At 37.5% G+C, this 20,353-nt stretch overlaps 1 protein-coding gene across 1 annotated transcript in view; it reads left to right on the top strand.

Annotated features, from left to right (window-relative positions):
• The window catches only part of LOC136875702 (stress-induced-phosphoprotein 1), a 71,976-nt gene extending 59,161 nt beyond the window's left edge, over positions 1–12,815 (top strand). The window contains exons 5-6 of the mRNA XM_067149270.2: positions 10,033–10,162; positions 12,341–12,815. Of these exons, the coding sequence (XP_067005371.1) occupies positions 10,033–10,162; positions 12,341–12,453 (243 nt within the window). The 3' untranslated portion in view covers positions 12,454–12,815. The remainder of the gene's footprint in view (positions 1–10,032; positions 10,163–12,340) is intronic.
• Positions 12,816–20,353: the final 7,538 nt, after the last annotated feature.

Raw genomic sequence — 20,353 nt, 5'->3', positions numbered from 1 at the left:
TATTACATTTAAGACACTAATATAACACATTATAAATACATAATACTGCGTATTGATGGGCAGATGCCCTCGATAACAGTCAGTCACATGTTCCCGTCTCCTCTCGCACGAGGCACCCAAGCATAACCGTCTCTCGTCCCCTTCCGTCCACACCACTTCCAGCTGGGTGCTGAAGGGTGCTGCTATCTGTCCTAGAAAGTGATAGCGAGCAACTAGGTGGTCTAGCCATAGCTAGGCCGGAACAACAGTAGGTAATACAAATGAACATGTCACCCGCTGTATAATCTTACATTTCATATTAATTAGCACCTGAAGCAGAAGCCAGGATGGGAAGAGGATGTAACAGAGTCACTGCCCTATGCATTACCCCTTTTCCAGTCTGTAATGAGACCACTTGCACTATTGAATTCCTTTCCAGGATGAAGTTCTGTTACGTTCCAATTGCCACTTTATGGGTGGTAGACTGTCATGCTTCACCACAAGTGTACCTTCCTTTATGGCACTTTGGGATGATTTTCACTTTGTTCGACATTGAAGTTCTAAGATAAAGTCTTTGGACCAGCGTGCCAATAAATGGTGCTGCATCTGTTGGATTCATTGATATTTGGACAAATGTGACTCAGGTAGATGAGTGACATCTGGATTAGGAATGGATGTCAGTGATCTTCCAATAAGGAAATGAGCTGATGTCAAGGGGTGTAAGTCTAAAGGGTCAGAAGACAATGGGGCCAATGGCCGGGATTTAAGTTGGCTAATATTTGTGTAAGCAAGCTAATATAATTCTTCGAAAGTTAATAATGTCTTTCCTATTATGCGGCGTAATCGAAACTTAGTGGATTTAATCCCTGCTTCCCAAAGGTTGCCAAAAAGGGGGTGAATAGGATGGAATGAATTTCCAATTAAAAAGCTCTTTCGTGAACTGGTCGCTCAAACAATTTTGATTATCCAAAAGAAATGGGTCAGTTCTTTTAGCTCTGAATTTTCACCAATGAAGTTAGTTCCATTGTCAGAGTATAATGTGGTCAGCATTCCCAAATGAGAAGAAAAAATCTATGGAAAACTGAAATAAAACAGTCGGATGTTAAATCGAGGCAAGCTCAAGGTGAATGCCACTTGTTGCGTATTATATGAACAAAGTTGACATAACATTTGAAAGTTTTGCTTCCATGTCCTTTCTTAACTTTTATGAGGAATGGACCTGCAAAATCAACCCCTGTGATGTAAGATGGCAGGATTGGAATTACACAGTCATGGGGCAAATTTTCCTTTAATGGAATAAAGTCTTTTGCTTGGCCTTGAAACATGTGATGCACTTGTGAACTGTTTTATGTGCTAAATTTCTCCAAGAGATTGGCCCAGTACATATATCTTACACAAGAAAGTAAAGCTTGTGGACTTGCATGCAGCAGTCTCAGATGCTCTCGAACTAAAATTAATTTTGTCAGATGGTTCTTAGAGGTGAGTATCATTGGATGTGATTTTGCTGTTACATCTGATATCAAATCCTTGAGAATGGCTATTGATTTCTTATAGAAAGAACTGATGTTGCAAAATATTATGAGAGAATTCCTGCCATTGCAGATTTCTTCATTATTAATTGGCTGGAAATTTTGTTCACCTTTAGACCCTTTCAGATTGTTGATGAAGCGCAAATAATAAGCAAGGACTCTTTCTAGCCTTGGAGGTGCTCAGATACGTCAGCCTCGTGTCGGTAGATTTACTAGCACATAAAAGAACTCCTGCGGGACTAAATTCCGGCACCTCAGCATCTCCGAAAACCGTAAAAGTAGTTAGCGGGATGTAAAGCAAATAACATTATTATTCTTTCTAGCCTTGATAAATCAGAATATTTTTCAAACAAAATGAATTTTGTATGGCACTCAGTCAGTGCAGTTGTTTGCATTGTATAATTTATTTCAGGCAAATCATATACTTTTTCAAGTACAGGTGATGCTTCCTATTTAGGTAATGATAACCATGAGGGAGGGACCTTTCCACCACAAAATTGAATCTTGCAAAGATATTGGACTGATGTGTCTGGAATTCAAGTCTGTAGGATTTTCTTGTGATGGTGTTTCTCTGATATTCTGAGTTTGATGATGATTGTATTTCGGACACGCAATTACAATGGTTTTTAGTGAATTTGGTTCCAAATTTAACCAGTTTAAAACTGTAGTTGAATCACACCAATACATTTATGATTAATTGGTGTATCTAGTACATTCTTAATCTTTGAGACAATTCTCACTGACACCGTCGCAGCATATAGCTCTAACTTGGGTAAAGTGATAGTTTACTGTAGATTTTTGCATACAGTAAATTTACAAAAATACAGGCTCCATGTGCTGTTGCACTTGCGTCAGAGAGAAAGTGAATTTCAATTTGTACTGGTGATTCACAAAAAGTCTGCTGTGCAATGTGTAATTTCTTCAATGCTAAGAGATTGCATGCAAAAGCTTGACATTCGAGTCACAGTTTAAGGACAATGGCTCATCCAAAAATGACATTTGAACCCATAATTTCTGTAACATAACCTTTGCAGTGATGACTCATAGACTTAAAAGTCCCTGTGGGTCATATATGCAAGCTATCATTGATAAAATTCTACGTTTCAAGCAACATTCCCAGTCTAGTTTCACGCTTATGTCATATATTAGTTCATCTCTACAGCATGACCAAAAATAGACCGATTATCGTGGCTATCTCCTTTTTCCCCCATTTTTATAGTTGGACATGTTAAATCTTCCTGTGAAATTTTAAATAATCAAAGAATTTTCATTCATTTGAAATTCATTTTCACACCTGAAATCCACCAGAATACAGAATATTTGAAATATCCTTTCGAATTTCTACTGCTTCTTATACACTGCTTCATATAGCAAGTCATCAACGTACAAGTTAATTTTAATGATTTTTGCGATCCTGGGGTGCAACAGTTATTTTCTTTGGCGATTTAAGACCAACATCTTACAGCTAAAAATGAGCTGGAAGCTAACCCATACATTACAGTGTTTAGTTTGAACATTTCAGTTGGCTCCATTAGGGTAAGTGTCCAGAAAATTTGTTGCAATGTTCTTTATAGAGGATTGACGAGAATTTAACGGTACATCATAGAAACATCTGCTCCTCCCACAGAATACTGATGAAAATGCAGTAGTATAGATTGAAGATCTTGTATTGTGGGACCCACCATGTGAAATTCATTTATGGACACTCCCGTACTTGTTGGTGTTGAATCGTCAAACATACTGTAAATCATAACTTTGTTGTTAAACTTTCTTCCTTATTCGATGACTAGCTGATGTACCCGTGCTTCGCTACGGGATTCTCAGAAAGACTGACTTTGTGGTTTTCCTAACTGAAATCGACATAGGTCATTACAAAAACGTAACTATGAATGTAGCAATTAAAAGCAATGCTATCATATAAAATACTCGATCAAATGTAAAGCCGCACGTTTTATCACTTTTAACGAACATTGCAGCGGTTAGATTGCGGTGCCAATCTAATAGTCCAAAGTTCCAGAGCTGGGATGACCAGGTCGCAGATTGCCACGAACACTCATCTGCCATTATTCCGCTAAATATGCACATTGTTCATTCCAATCAGTACCTCAGAGTAGGGTTTGAATAGCCCAAATGCTATGATGATGCAGTGTGTTACGTACCAGTAGTATCAGAAAATTTATAAACCAGGGGAATGGCATGCTAAAGAAGAAAGTTATCTAACTCCCCAGCTACTTCCCATCAATATTCAGGCAGGCTGTTACACTCTGTACGACTGGGCGAGTTGACCGTGTGGTTAGCGGTGCGCAGCTGTGAACTTGCATCCGGGAGATAGTGGATTCGAACCCCATTGTCGGCAGCGCTGAAGATGGTATTCCGTGGTTTCCCACTTTCACACCCGTCAAATGCTGGGTCTGTACCTTAATTAAGGCCTAAGGCACTCCTAGCCCTTTCCTATCCCATCGTCGCCATAAAACCTATCTATGTTGGTGCAAGGTAAATCAAATAAAAAATACTCTGTACGCAGCAGTAATTCTATCTACCGGAGATGAGGGGCAACAGGAGACACAAAGCACATCACGACAAACAATGGTCAATGTAATGTTATTGTTGATCAATGTTATGAGGTTTCTATATTGTAGGCCTACACATTTAGTTTTTTTTCGACTCTGTGATTTGTAAAATATTTTATACCGTAAACTGTAGTTTCTTATTCTCCGACTTTACATACCGATTTTCATTAAATACTGTTTACCCATTTCCTCGTTACTTGGCGCTGATATGGACTTACAGTAGTAACAAAAATCCAAATTCATGAATATCTTTGTGATCATAGCCAGTATGGTAACAATGTATAAGACATGAATAATAGGAAATTGAATACTATATAACCTTAGTTATGTAGCATTCATCGATTACACCTCTAAAAAGAAATATTTGAGAATTACATTTTAGGCCTTCCCCTAAACTACCATTTTTCTCAGCGTGAATACAATTATTGACAGCCTAGGTGGTAGCAATTTATTCCCCAACTTTGCATACCTATTTTCTTTAAAATACAACCACTAATAACATAAATAGTTGAGAATTCTATTTTAGGTCTTCCCCTAAACTACCATTTCACTCAGCGTGAGTAAAATGATTTATAGCCTAGATTGTAGAGGATCATACCCCGACTTCACATACCGATTTTCATTAGACCACTAATAACATAAATAGTTGAGAATTCAATTTCAGGCCTTCCCCTAAACTACCATTTCACTCAGCGTGAGTAAAATGATTTATAGCCTAGATTGTAGAGGCTCATCCCCCGACTTCACATATCGATTTTCATTAAATTCTCTTCAACCGTTTTCTCGTGATGCGTGTACATACAGACAGACAGACAGAAATTACGGAAAAGTAAAAAGTGCATTTTCTTGTTACTATGGACATGACCGATGCAGAAATACCATTATTTTCAAATTCTGAGCAATGTACAGACAAAACTCTTATTTTATATATATAGATGTGGTAAATAATAGACATATTTATAGTGCTATTAAAACAACGTGCATGTTCTCGCAGCACGTGGCACCGAGCAAAGGAGTGGGAGCGCTGTGTTGCCACACGATCAATTAAAGCCTCTCGCTCTGTGCTAGGTGCTGCAGAAAACAATATCCATGTATGGGGATCATGAGAGCATTAGAATAACATTAAATATTGTTGCTATTCCAAAGTGGCTCAACAGTAATTTTATCAGCTCAAATATAGTAAGACATACTCTCCGTTCCCCTTCTTCATAGGCTTTTATCAGCCTGTCTCGGACGATTGATTTCATTTTCAAGTAGATTTCAGCAGCAGAATGGCACTTTGACTGGCCTGCTCAACACTCTGGGGTTCAAATTCGGGTGAGGATGGGAAAAATATCTTAAGAGTTTTGTGTATGAAGAGGAGAAATCGGTCGGACCCTATCATAGGCGTCGGCAAATTTTAGTGCCAGCTATAATATTGAAATGAGAGTTGCGATAGGTGAAAGTCCGACTTTCATCTCTCGTTTCGAATGCTTTTAAACTCGCAATCATTAGACATGCGACCTCTTTTTGTTGAAATTCGAAGCACAAAAGAAACTTTATGTATTTTAACTACAGGTCGTGATTCTTGATTTCTAAAATTTCACATGCTTTGTCCATAATTTTCACTACTGGATACTAAAATGCCAGTCTGGATAACAATACACATATTAACATGAACACAGTAGTACTCTACATATTTAGCTGATTTCAGAAACGCATTATACAGATAATAATGATATCACTCAAAGTAGACACTGTTACAGTGTACTGATTGGCAACTTGGAACTCGGACCGTCCGCTTCATGGAGCTTTGAGACAGAGGGGATAGGAAAAGGGAGAGCACGCGCATAGCTGGGATTGGCTTAAACGGGAGGCGTGTGCCAGTTGCCATAGTAACTGCCACCTCTTACTTCCACGCTGGGAACTGTCAGAACACGCACTTTGTTTTAATAGAACTATAGGAGGTTGGTTTTCAATAACCTTTGACATGTGACCTAACCATTCATACTGTTGAATAAACTCAAATGTATCTTTCTCTCAGTGCTTTTTTGTGCTGCAATTTTCATTAGGGCAGTAAATCAGTGTTCTGCTTGTTCCCTTTAGTCTCTCAAAGATTCTAATGAACCCTTAAAAGGGATTTCAATGATAAAGCAACGATCAGCACTCCCCTTTTGTGTTTTGTACAAAATTCCATTAACAGTCTCTTTCTTCTCCAGATTAATTTTCTTGTTTGAGACCCCTCTTCAATTTCCTAGAATTCCTGTATTAGATCTGAAATGGTGAAAAGGTTTGCTACAATGCAAACAGTGGTTTGCCTTGAAGGATCATGTCGAGGTACAGTATTCTCCCAGATACAACATAACCAAACTTTGGCTCATGTAAATAAGGTTGTAATGTAGACTTATGACACAGCAGATCCCAAAATAAATCCACTATCCTTTTAGATCGGTAAATCTCTGGATCGTCCAAGATGATACCTTCAGGAATTTGAAGCTTCTTTACTTCTGAAAGCTCACTGTGAAGGTCTGGAATAATATTAGGCAGTAACAAAAGTGGTAAAGTTGCATTTAATTTGATATTTAATGATTTGATAGTGGCATTCATTGATTCTGAAATAGTATGCTTTGATTGATTCACCTTGAAACGTAGAGATTGATTTTTGTTGTATTTAATTTTAATTTTTGACTCAATTTTGTAGATAGAAAGTTGGATTGGAGTCCTAAATTTACGAGTAATAATGCCGTGCATTCATATGCAGGGAGCTTCAATTTCAGAGTGATCTTGCTTCCTGTTGTCTGCACTGTTTTCAAAATGTAGCAAGGTATTTTCCGTCCTTGAACATTTGCAGCAGCCTTTAGATTTACAGTTAATCGATATGTGACCTGTTCACAAGCAATTTAAACATCTTTTATGCCATTTTACTTGTAAAACCTATGTGTGTGCTTGTAAGTCTAGAAAAGTTTTGCATGAAAAAGTTCACATTATTGATTGCATAGTGGGTAGCTTACCTTTACAGTTGATGCATGGGTTAAAAATGCCTTTTTTTCCAAATGCAGTAGTGTTGTTTTCTGGAGTTCTGAGAATGAGTTTGATCATTTGAAACTTTACTTAATTTGTAATTTTTTTTCCAATAACTGAAACGGCTCTTCTAAAAATGCCATGATTGCATCAACAGTTGCTATTCCATCCTCATTTATCTGCTGCTTTTCCCAGCCTCCTTTTGTGTGCAAGTCAGTTTTACTGTATCTGCAATTGAATAAATTACAGTAATAAATTGTCCCAAGATTCAGTCGGCTTATCTAATTCTTGTAATGCACGCAAATACCCTTGTACAGTTTTAAATACATTGCACAACGATGAGGCACACTGTTTTTTTTTTATTTACAAAATTCACTTTCAGAGTGATCTTGCTTCCTGTTGTCTGCACTGTTTTCAAAATGTAGCAAGATATTGTGCATCCTTGAACATTTCTGGCAGCCTTTAGTCTAAAATAATTGTGAGTCTTGAGGGTTTGTTTTAGTAACGCCTTTGCAATAATTTCCAGGCTGCCTCGTAGTTTGCCTCAAAACAAATGTGACCTGGCAGATTGAACTACTGCCCAATCCGCCTCCTATTGCATACCTTGCATACATGAAAACACCAAAATTAATACCAACTACTTCGACTTTCGTTTTGTTTGCTGGGACAACTGATGCTATTTTTGCAGTTCAAATGCTCGTATAGACACACCTCATATTACTTCCTCAATCTTGAGAAGACTTTCAATCATATTCCTCTCCACCTGAACACCAGGAAGATGGAATACCTAGAAACTAATCAAATTGATGGCACCAGTCAGAGAAGATAGTTTCAGCTACCTGGAGTCTCACCTGCAGAATGACTGTGGTTAACTATGAAATTCAAGCCAGGATAAATGCGACTTGGATGCGGTGGAGGGAAGTCACTTTTGTACTTGTGACAAAAGAATACCTTTTTGCCTAAAGTTGAAGATGTATTGAACAACAGTACATCCAGTTGTGCTGTATAGTTCTGAATGCCAGTTATCCAACAAAGTCACTGAATGCCAATTTCATGCTGTGGAAATGCAAATGCTCTGCTGGTTAATAGGCATTTCCTTAATTCACCACAGCTGGAATGACACAATTCGGCAGCAAATGTGAATCACGGCAAATTCGGAGAAAATGTGGGAAAGGTGCCTCTGATGGTATGGTGATGTTCTACTTGCAGCACCTGACATAATTGCCACCTCACTATTCAATGTGACTGGGCAACCAAAATCATTGGCAGGATAAGGTAAAAGCAGAAATGAGGTCTGCTCACAACTGTGCAAAATGGTGTTTTAGGGCTCAAAGATTGGACCGCCAGACTGTTTGGCTCAGACGGTTGAGGCGCTGGCCCTCTGGCCCCAACTTGGTAGGTTCGATCCTGGCTCAGTCCGGTGGTATTTGAAAGGGCTTAAATATGTCAGCCTCGTGTCAGTAGATTTACTGGCACGTAAAAGAGCTCCTGCGGGACAAAATTCTGGTACCTCGGCATCTCCAAAAGTGTTAAAAGGTAGTTATTGGGACGTAAAGAAACAACATTATTAAGGATTGGACCCTGGACCTGTGGGACAATGCTAAGAAAAAGACTAAGGAAGAGTGTAGTGAGATAAGATGAAAAAATACAAATAAAGATGCCATACCAAAGTCATGGAAAGGAGGAAGCAGTTGAGAGGGTAAGTGAGTGCACATTTCAGCAGCTTGTTTCCAAAAGGTACCAAATCCAAAACATTCAAAATTGACATGATGGAAAACATACATTGGTAGGAAGCTCCATAATATGAAAGAAAAAGAAATAATTATGCTAAAATGGCCTAAATCCATGTCAAACAGTGTGTTGAAAATCACAGTTGATACCAAAAAGTACCAAATCCCACGGGGTGAACTGGCCTAAAGATCACTTCCAGAGTTAAAGTGCAAAGAAGTAATAAATCCATCTTTTTTTTTCTGGAAAATTCCTTAAACTGCAAAATTTTTAACAGAAATACTTAATATAATAATGCATGTATTCCATCTGAACACGAAAATGAATTTTCATTAGAAATTTTACACTCTAAGCATTTTCCCTCTCCTGTAAAATTTTACTTTTGGATTTGGTACCTCATGGAAATAAGCTGCTCATGATACCTGACAGTTAACAGCACATTGTGAAGGAACTTGGTACATGCAGAAGTGTTGGCCAACTCCGGTATGGGACATCTTGACTTAATACTAGGAATCACTTTTGGGATCTTTCTGTGTATTCAGCTACAATTTATATAATCTTGCAATAATGTGTTACATATTTACAATAATGTCTATGTTTTATGATTATCTGTGATTTCAGAATATCCATTTTTAATGCTTAATAGAAAATACCATTTCCTTCCTGTCTAGTGGCCACGATCATTAAGGCTATGTGGTCTTATACTTTTGTTAGCCGGTTCGAGTCCCGTTGGTGGAAAATATTTCACCATCAGAATATTGGTTGGCTGGCAGGGTAGGAGAGGTGGTGGTATACAATTTTCCATCACTAGATTGCGTTCCAAAAGTCTGGATTCAATACCAAACCTCTCACCAGTGTTAGTACGGAGAGAGGGCATATGACACTGTTGATGGTGTTTTGCCCATCGGATGGGGATATTCAGCCTTGAGCAGACCTCTTGTTATTCAACAGATCATCATCATCATCATCTCATACCCAGATGAAAATAGATCTGCACCAGGCTAGCCAAACATGTCGTTGGACACTCCCGGCAGTAAAAGCCATACGCTTAAATAATAATAGAAAATAATTCAATTTCCTTTTACATCATAGGGAACACTAGTCATTGTGCCTAGAATTCTACTACATTCAGAAAAGTGATTTATGTAAGTGAACCTTTCTCTGTTTGTGGTACTTGAGTATCAGATTACACAACCTCTAATGCTGTCTTTTTCTTTTTTGTCCAGCACCCCCTATTGATGGCATTGCTGACAATTGCTGTAGCCATGATTGGTTATGGCATGGCACGTGGATTTCGATACTATGTCAAGTGTCAAAGAACAGCACTCTTGGAGCCACCTGTAGATTTATTACCAGGTTAGACTACTTGCACGCATAATATATACTAACTGTTGTATACCTGTTGTTGACAGTTTAGTTTTTGTAATTGGAATGGTAAGACCTTCACAAATGGCTTACAGTTTAATTCATGTTTTTCTGTAGTTGCAGGAGATCTAGCTAAAGTATGATTTTCTGTGTGTTGAAATAGTTTTAGTTAGCCATAGACGCCCAAGAAAAATTTGGTTTACTCTGCCATCTAGTAGACGTAGAGTAAAACGGAACGTCAAATTTAACAAGTAGACAGCCAGATGACATAAAATGTCTGCACATGGTAACAGAGGCCATACAATTGTTATTGTATCATCTCCAATGATCTATACAGAGTATGTCATTCACAGTCTAACACCAAACATCTTTGTCTATCAGAATTGAATACCTTTTAGAGCAAGCTATTTACGTTCTAAGGCCAGATGTTGTTCTCTAACAGAATTGTACTTCATAGAACGGTTTAGATAATGATGTTCGCGATCTAAATCAAACACCATTCTCTATCAGAACCAGACCTGGTGAACTTGTGTAGAGCATGCTGTTTTCAATCAAAAGCCATGTGGTGGTCTCTATCAGAATTAGGCAGCAGAATAGTGCAGAAAATTTCGTTCACAATCGTTCTCTATTGATGTCCTCTTCAGATCTACTAAGAGCATGATATTCACAATCCTAAATGAAGTGACATGCTCATTTGGACTGCAAATTTGATGATTTTATATGAGTGTGATATTCAGGAAGCTTTTTCTTAGTCTCTGACTGACTTTTAGACTTCCTGACCATTCTCGATTTCTTTGCATGTACAGTTATTTTTCCTAAGTTAAAACATTTTCCTATTGATATTTTCTTCAAAAAGAATGAAGATTACCATAATGAGAAGAGTAATGCAATGAAAATGAAGCCTTTTTACAGACAAACCAAAACCCAAAGAAAAATGCTACCACTACAATGGGCAAATTGATTATAAACTTTACTTTGTTTTTTTATTAGTAGTTGTCCAGATTTGTTCTGATATTGTGTATTGTCTTGTCATAACACTGTTCAGTATAATTTTTCTGTATTGTTGATTTGGCTGGAATAGACTTTCTGGTGTACTTCTTCAGAGAACCTTATAATACATTGTTATTTAATTTATTAAATAGATTGTTTGTTGAAAAAAAATAGTCTCACATAGATCATCTTAAAATTATGTGTTGACTGTACTTGCACTACTCACTGTCCAAGAAGCATCTCTTGCTTTCTTTCTGCATCTTGTGCTTCAAGGCCTCGCTTGTGTTTATCTCTATCTACATGTTGTTCATTTGTGAATCTTTTCTCTGCTGCATCTTTCATGTCGCAAATTTTGCATTAGAGAATACTACTAACACTTGAAAAGATACATTACCATACTAGGCAACAAGCTGTTTTACATTTGTAGAAGTACTTTGTGTTACTTTCGGCATGTTGGAGTTAAAATTGAACACTACTGAACAGACATAAGACTTGTGAAACACTGAACGGAAAATGCACTTATGCAGAATGGAATGTGAAGGAAATGAAACATGGCACAATAGGAAGTAGCCTCACCACTCAACCGAAGACACTTGTCTTTCACGTACTTGCAGTTAGAGCAGTCCAAGTTTGAAAATCCAAGAATTGTGAATCAATGAATTTTAAAGATTATGAAAGTTAATTTTTTCCTAATATTTTATGATGATGAATCAAAAGCAACTAAAAATGATAAAACCATTGATTTTTCTTTAAAATGGATGTAAGATTGCTTATAAACTGTAAAAAAAATGTATCCAGACCAAGAAAAATGGTAAACAATTACCTATAAAAATTGTTTCATTTTATTCCTCTTGGATTGAGTCACGTTTATTTTCAACAGAGCATTACCCTGGCATCACCAGAAAAAATGTGCAAAGTCATTGAAATCCAGGCCCTAGTCATAAATATTTGTCTCGTAATCCATGGCTATCTTTAGAACAAGAGGTTTGAAAAAGTGGGTGCAAAAAATATGCACACCTTTAATACAATTTTTTAACTCTAAAATAATGGGTACAAAAGTAATTATGCACATGAAGTACATGTTAATAGGTTTTCTTCACCATGAACTAGTATTTTGTTCAGAATGGTGTCTGCACCTGTGTGTTCCCCCTACATTATGTTTTATTTTCTTCCTTTCAGAAGAACCGAAGGAACCTGATCCGAGAAGTTGTAATGAACCTGTGAGAAATGAACGAAGTCATCGATACACCAAAGCCCAAGCAAGACAACGATTTAAGAGAGGCAAAATGTAAAATATTGTATCACTTTGAATGTACTCTTACAACGAAACTGATAATAATAATAATAATAATAATAATAATAATAATAATAATAATAATAATAATAACAACAACAACAACTTGGATTAAAGATGTGAACTTAAATGAAAGAATGATTATTATTTTTTACAATAGAGTATATAATTGTTTCACGTGCCTCATGTCTGGACCAAAGACTTACTACTAGAGCAGTGTTGGTAGGAAGCACACTTTATATTATTTTATTGCCTTGCAAAGTTGTTACCATTGAGGAGTTGATCTCACAAATGCTGTTTTAATTATTTGTTATATTGTCATTTTTCTCATCTATATATATATAACCATTACATTTTAAATTGGATGATTTTATTCAAAGTTTTCCCTCTATTCCTCTTCTCTATTTATTTGTGTAGTTGCATTTGTGAAGGAACATATTTTTCTAATCCATGTATAATTATTTTATGATATGTTAAAACATACACTCCAGTCCAAAAGTTCTGTGTAAGTATGTAATATCACATAAGCCCTTTTGTTAAACAGCTAAATCCACTAACTGGCTGTAGCATTGGTTCCACTGTGGACAGACACCTCAAAAGAGATTAAGCCATTTGCCTCAACAGTTACTCATTGACTATAGCATTTATAGGTATAGGATCGCGAGTGCCAATAGAGCTCTCTCCCCTCTTCATCCCATAACCGCTTGAATGACTTTGTGGGTTGCCCCATTTGTTGGAGCAGTCCAGAACATTCTGGAAATTTAGACCTGACTATATGGTATTTTCTTCCTGGAATATCAGACCATTGTTGTGTTACATGAAAATCATGGAGGACTATAAATAGTCATTGAACAGCGTGCGGTGTTTTGGTCAACGTTCATTGATGAATTTTGAGCAGCAGATCCAATTTGCACCAATAAGTTCCACAAGAGGACAGATGCCATGGTAACTTGTGGTGATGGTGTTCATGCAACACTCTTAAACCCAGTCAGTAAGTTGAAGCAACTGTTACAGTGTCCAGATTCTGTCCTCTCCAGCTAGCTGATCAGACTTTTGTGACTCTGTGTACAGCATATTGCACACCCCGTCATTTAGCACTGGAAATCTTTTAGCGGCATCTCACCAACCACTTTTACAGGAATGCAAGATGAACTTCTGTACCATGTGAGGTACCACAGATTTCTTGCTTATTTTCTCTCTCTCGTAGAGGCGCGCGGCTGTGAGCTTGCATCCGGGAGATAGTAGGTTCGAATCCCACTATCGGCAGCCCTGAAGATGGTTTTCCGTGGTTTCCCATTTTCACACCAGGCAAATGCTGGGGCTGTACCTTAATTAAGGCCACGGCCGCTTCCTTCCAACTCCTAGGCCTTTCCTATCCCATCGTCGCCATAAGACCTATCTGTGTCGGTGCGACGTAAAGCCCCTAGCAAAAAAAAATATATATATATTTTCTCTCAAAAATGTATTAAAATCATCAGTGAGCTATATCTTTTAGACCAAACAGTTTGAAGTTGTGACAGTGGAATTAGAGCATTTACTGTTAATGAAGCTAGGCATTAGAAAACTGGAAAAAATTTGTTTCTGTGTCAGAACTTGAAACCAACCCACAGTGGGGATGAGCATAGCATCTGTACTACACTGACTCCGTAGACTACACCACATCTTACCAGGATCCCACGTAACAACTTTTGAGAAAAAAAAATGCGTGTTAGATATTATGGTTTATCCACAAAGCACAAAATACTGTCAACAGACTAATTAATACTAGAACGGCCAACAATCTGGCACTCCTAAAATGGCCGCGGCAGTCAATTTGACCGCTGTATTGAAATTTAGTGTTTGGGAAGATTATACGGCATATCTTAATAACACAATTTCTCAGGAAATATTTCCAAACTATGTCATCACTGTGCTTTATTTACTGTTATTATACAACAATATAGAACTTAACATTATTGATATGAATTAAATCCTTTCATCCTACAGGGTAGGTCTACAAGTCTTTCTTGCTGTGATTAGCTACTTGACATTACAATTCACACACACAAACTCTTTCTTGACCTTGTGCGTACATTTTCCGCACACAGCTTTGTTACATAATGAGCACACATCCATTGTTTTGTTGCCATTACCCCTCTCTGCTACGGGCTATCTGACACTGGCGCCTTTTCATTGTAATAGCTTCTTCCTTGTTGCCTCGTGACATTTCTGGATCATGGATTGTTGCCTTTTGTGGTTTCTTCCTTACGTACGAGTCTCTTAGTTCCTGAGCCAACTGAAGCACAAATGTTCTTCGACTAATTTTCTTTCCAGTGATACCTGTATAGAGTACTCGGACATTTATCCCTGCAAAATCTAGCATATTGTAGAAAACCTGAACCGGCCAACATCGGGATGGTGCTTTTGTTGTGTAAAAGCGTGCCATTTGATCTACTACGTCCACTCCGTATTTTGTTGCATTGTAATACTTATTTGTTTCAGGCAACTTATTTTTGTGACTGCTGTCTACACTTACATTTGGATGCACCGTACTCAAAATGATAACATTCTTTCGTTTCTTCCTTTCAGAGCTAAGGAAACGCATTCAAGATATATTTCGAATTTACATCCACGTTGACCCAGAATTTGATGCCAAACTTGTCAGGTTTGTTTGCCATGAATTGGGTGAATCTACATCTGCTTTTAGTAGGAAATAGTTGTTCATCAATGCACATGTTTGCATCTGGCTTGTAGCATAGTTGACAGTTACCTATGAACTTATTCCAGACCTCTGACATAAGCGCAAACTTATCATTCTGCAGACGCTCTGACCTTGTAGATTTCATGTCGAAACGCAGGTAACGCATAATACTTTTGAACTTTTGCCGTGACATTGTCTCACTAAAGAAAGCTGGGTTCCAGTCTTTCGACCAAAGAAAATCGACAGATTTTCCCTTCACACCATATACACCACGAGCGTAAAGTAATGCAATAAATGCATCCAATTCTTCCAGTGAAATGGTCCAGATATTCTCTTGAATTCTCCTCCTAGCCTCTGCCTCAGTACATTTTTTTTATATGACAAAGAATTGATTCGTCAATCAGCAGCCGAAAAGCACTCGCTACATTATCACAAACACTGTGTTTAGCTAATGCAGTAGGACCACTAGCTTCACGTAAGATGTTCTGCTCAGTACGTTTTGATGTCGAAGAAGCACATACTTCAATAACATCCCATAGTAAACCATCACGAGCAATCAACTGATTGTTGACATTGTTCACAGGGAGCTTCAGGAAGAGCTGACAACTGCTGAAGTGCACTTTCAATTGGAAAAAGGGAAAGAACTATTTTAGCAATTTGATAATCCCCTCATATTACTGAAAATAAGGTCCTATAACTAACAGAACAACGAAAGCCGTATGTGAAACCCTACAACTAGAACAAAATAATCATATAATTGCACTAACAAAAAAATCACGACATATTACATCATGATTTTTACTAATCTGATTTTCCTGTATTTTGGGGTGCATAAATTTCATTATCACACTCCATGACATCATCACTATCCGCACTTTCACTCTCGGAATCACTGTGAACTGTACGTGGAATGTATTCCAGATCATCACTGTCTGCTGAATCATCGGATTCTTCAGGGCCAGACTAATTTTCTGCAATATTTTGCAGTCTACGGAGTATCTCCTGCTCACTGAGCCCACGTGAACGGTGAGACATACTACTCCCAGTACACAACCACCAGTGCATGAAAAGAATGGGATGGATGTGTTAATCTTGAGCAGGATCAAGACCATTGTCGTAACAGACTTATTTATTTGTACAGTTCTAACAAAGTGCATTGCTCCATTATTGTGTATAAATCTGTATTATTCTATAACAATATCGTAGCTCAAACACGAATCCATCGATCTATAAAATATTCCCGGTCAGTTTGACCGCTCCGGCCGTTCTAGGTAGGTCTATGATTTTTACACTACTGCTTGAAGTTTTCAGTCTAAATAAAACGTTAACGAGAAGAACAGCTCACCACATGAACATTTCGTAAACCTCCGGTCATAAGAATAAAAATCATGGACATGGCAAAGTATTAAAGTTCTCCATCGGTCAAATTGATCGCTGCGGCCGTTCTAGTGTTAACAAATGTAAACTTTCATAATAAAATATAACAAACATAACAAATGAGTAACAAGATCAGGTACACAGCCTACTAATAACAAGTGTCCAAATTTAAAACTATGAGAATGTCCATGTTCATAGTCAAGTCATTGGACTTATCCTGTTCAGTCATTGTATCTATCCTTGTGCATGTCCTCCACTTTCTGTCTGAATATGCATAATTGAATAATGTCTGTTCAGAAGGTGTTATTTCCACTTTTATTAATTAAGTATTTTTTCCACATGCAATGCAATAGTTCAATACTATCAAATGTCATTAGTAATCCAGGCCTTAAAAGTTGTACCATACCCGATCATGGGTACATTCCATGTGCCTTTCATTTTATGTTTCTTGGGTTTTCCCACAACTTTCTTATGATGGAAATATCACCTTTTGAACAGACACTCCTCACTTGTACATTTTTGTGTTCCCTTTTCATTACGTATATTCATGTCATACGACTCCAGTCCTTTTGCGTTGGCTTTGAGTTCCTTTTATGTCACCCTCTGCATAGCTAGCTGATGATGTTAATCAATTTTTGAGAAAAAAATAAGTAATTCTACAAATGCACAAGCACATGGCTTGTTACAGTATAGCTACAGATAACTTTAATTAAAAGTTGCTAATAACTGGCAGTTGTGGACTGTTTATCAGTTTCTATTTAAAATATTGATTGCAAACTGATTATGATATGGAGTAAAAACAAGTGTTCGGGGTGTTGCTTTATAAGAGTTTATTCTTCTCTTCCAGCACACCATGATATACTTTACTAAAAATGCTAGAGACAGTAGAACTTGGATATCAAGAAGTTAATATAAAGAACCACCTAATCGATACTTTATTTTATGCCTTAGGCAAAATAGAATATATATTAACACTTACAGGACATGTTTCGACCACTTAGTGGTCATCATCAGCTGTATAAAGAAAAAATTAAGATGAAAAAACATTAGGACAACAAGCACAAGTAATACTCTTAGGTTATAAAGAAAAAATCGCTGTGTTGACTGTTTGGTAAAAGTTCTTTGGTGACTCCATTGTTATAAGATGGTGGACATCAGATCAGAACGTCTTGCCTCTCATTCTTATTTGGAAAATTTTTTTTATTCTGTGCCGTCCAGAGGGTCTGTCTTAGAGCGCGATCTGGTGTAGTAGCGATGTGACACATTCTGACAGTTCGTGAAAAACTCTGGAGAGAAGGGGAGTAGAGAACCGTCGTCATCTGTCAAGGTCAAGAAGCAAGGTAAGAAAATATTAGGAAACAATATGAATAAAACTTGAGGCAATCAGTCCGGCTCCATGGCTAAATGCTTAGCGTGCTGGCCTTTGGACACAGGGGTCCCGGGTTCGATTCCCGGCAGGGTCGGGAATTTTAACCATCATCGGTTAATTTTTCTGGCATGGGGGCTGTGTGTATGTGTTGTCTTCATCATCATTTCATCCTCATCACAACGTGCAGGTCGCCTACGGGAGTCAAATCAAAAGACCTTCGTTGGCGAGCCGAACATGTCCTCGGACACTCCTGGCACTGAAAGCCATACGCCATTTTCTTGAGGCAATCAGAAATCGGGATGTTATTGTTGACTTTGATAATCAGATGACTAGCTTTGCAAAACTATTTGTAAGTACAAATGCAGATTACTGATTGTTTTGTTTGGTATTACAGTTTGAGAATCAAAGTGATTTGGTTATTTTTCAAGCCTGTGTTATATGTTGCTTGACTGTACACACGGACAAGAGTGTAAAAGCGTACTTAATAAACCAACAAATTATACAAGTGATGTGTTTCCAGAAGGGTCCAAAGTTATTTGAAGATCCCAACTTGATATTCGTTAGTAAAATGCCATAACCTAAACATTTTATAGAAGAAAAATGGATAAATGCCAGACAAAACATTGAAGAAAGCAAAGGGAATTACAGTGCAAGACGGATATGTTCTTTTAACACTGTTGAGTATTACCAATGACCAGATGAGGCTCATGTTAACTGCAGAAAGGTATTATTCTCCAATAAGTCGTTCTTTATATTGTATCGCTTTTTCATTTTCCTCTCTCGGTTTATTGAAGGATTGCTTAACAGTACCTCGCAGTACCTTCTTACCTCCACCACCACCACTACCAACTTCTTCTTTGTAAAGAGAGAGTGTGTGTATTCAACAGTCTGCGTTCATTGTCCTTGAGCCGGGTATGATAGCCTAGTGGCATAATGAGCAAAGATGTTCATGTATTCTAAAATTATCCTAAACAATTACTCTAAGTGTCTAATTGTTTGAAGTGAACAGCATTGAAAGACAAGAAAACTGCAACTATTTTGAGATTAATGATAATCAGTAAGTTGTAATGATACATACTTACAATTTTAGAACATATCTTTGCATTCTTCAAATAATTAGGAATATTATTTTAATTCAAAGTTAGAGTAAATTACTGTCTGTGAAATTTTTAAGCCTATATATTAGTGGTTATAGAGTATTGTATCTTTCTAAAATCTCTTGTGTGCTAATTCACAGAATGTTTCTCAAGTTATTGTGTGATGAGATTAAAACATTTACAAATATCACATAATCTGTTCAGTCATTATTAAAACAGTGTTAAAATCATTATCTTTCCAAATCTAACAAGACTTTTGATGTTCTCAATTCAGGATATGACTGAAATGTATCATAATCTTAATAGAAGCAGCTATTCCTTCAATAATTAACAATATTCATATTATCGCTCTATAGCGTTGATTAGCTGAATATTATTATCTTCTCAATTGAATGGTCACAATGGTCACACATGACAGCACATGCTCCTTTCAGTCTCTCCCAGCTACTCTCAAGAAGGAAGCAGACAAGTTAAAATTGCTCCGAGAGTTCCACGTATTGTTTCGTGCATACTGCAGAACACCCACCAAAACACTGGTGTGATGCACCTGACTTCCCTTAGGCTACCATTATTTTAAATTATTAGTATGTGGCGCTCTATTTGCAGTATGAGACATGGCTCACTCTTGCATTTTTATGTTCTCTGCTTCAGACCTATCAGCTAAATATAGCTATTTAATAACAAGTACCAGGTGTATGCATAGGTTTTTGCCGTTTTTTGTGGTAAAGAAAACGCATAATTTTCAAGGGAAATTCAGTTTTGGTTTATACAAAATATTGGGCATCGGCTTCTACACACTTCGCCCATCTTTCAGGTAAGTTATGAATATCATGCCAGAAAAACTGCTTTTCTTTTGTGTCAAACAATTTGTCGAGTCATTTTTCAACTTCCTCTAAATTGCTCAAGTGCTGCTCTGCGAGCGTGTGCCCCATTGATGCGAAGGGGTGATAGATGGCGCTAGGTCGGGGCAGTATGGCGGATGCTGAACTATGTCCCATCCATGTGATTTCAAGGTGTCTTTCACTGGTTTTGCTGTGCGAGACGGCGCATTGTTGTGTAACAAAATCACTTTGCAATGTCTTTGGGCCCATTCCGGTCGTCTTTCAATCAATGCGTGATTTAAATTAATCATTTGTTGGCGATAGCGTTGTGCATTAACGGTTTCATCCAGTAATGCCTGCAATTGCTCGTCTTCGCACATTTGTGGTCTACCAAGAGTGTGCACTGTCTTTCATTTTGAAATCGCCACGTTTAAATTGTCAAAACCATGTCTCATGTGTTATAATTGATGGAGAGTGTTCACATGTATTTCTACCTGCAAATGATGACTTCCCATAGCCTTTTTCTTTTGATTAAATAAGAAAAGCAATGCATG

This window comes from Anabrus simplex, chromosome 1 (assembly GCF_040414725.1).
Source record: "Anabrus simplex isolate iqAnaSimp1 chromosome 1, ASM4041472v1, whole genome shotgun sequence".
In the NCBI taxonomy this organism is placed as follows: domain Eukaryota; kingdom Metazoa; phylum Arthropoda; class Insecta; order Orthoptera; family Tettigoniidae; genus Anabrus; species Anabrus simplex.
This window is presented reverse-complemented; position numbering and strand designations above follow the sequence as displayed.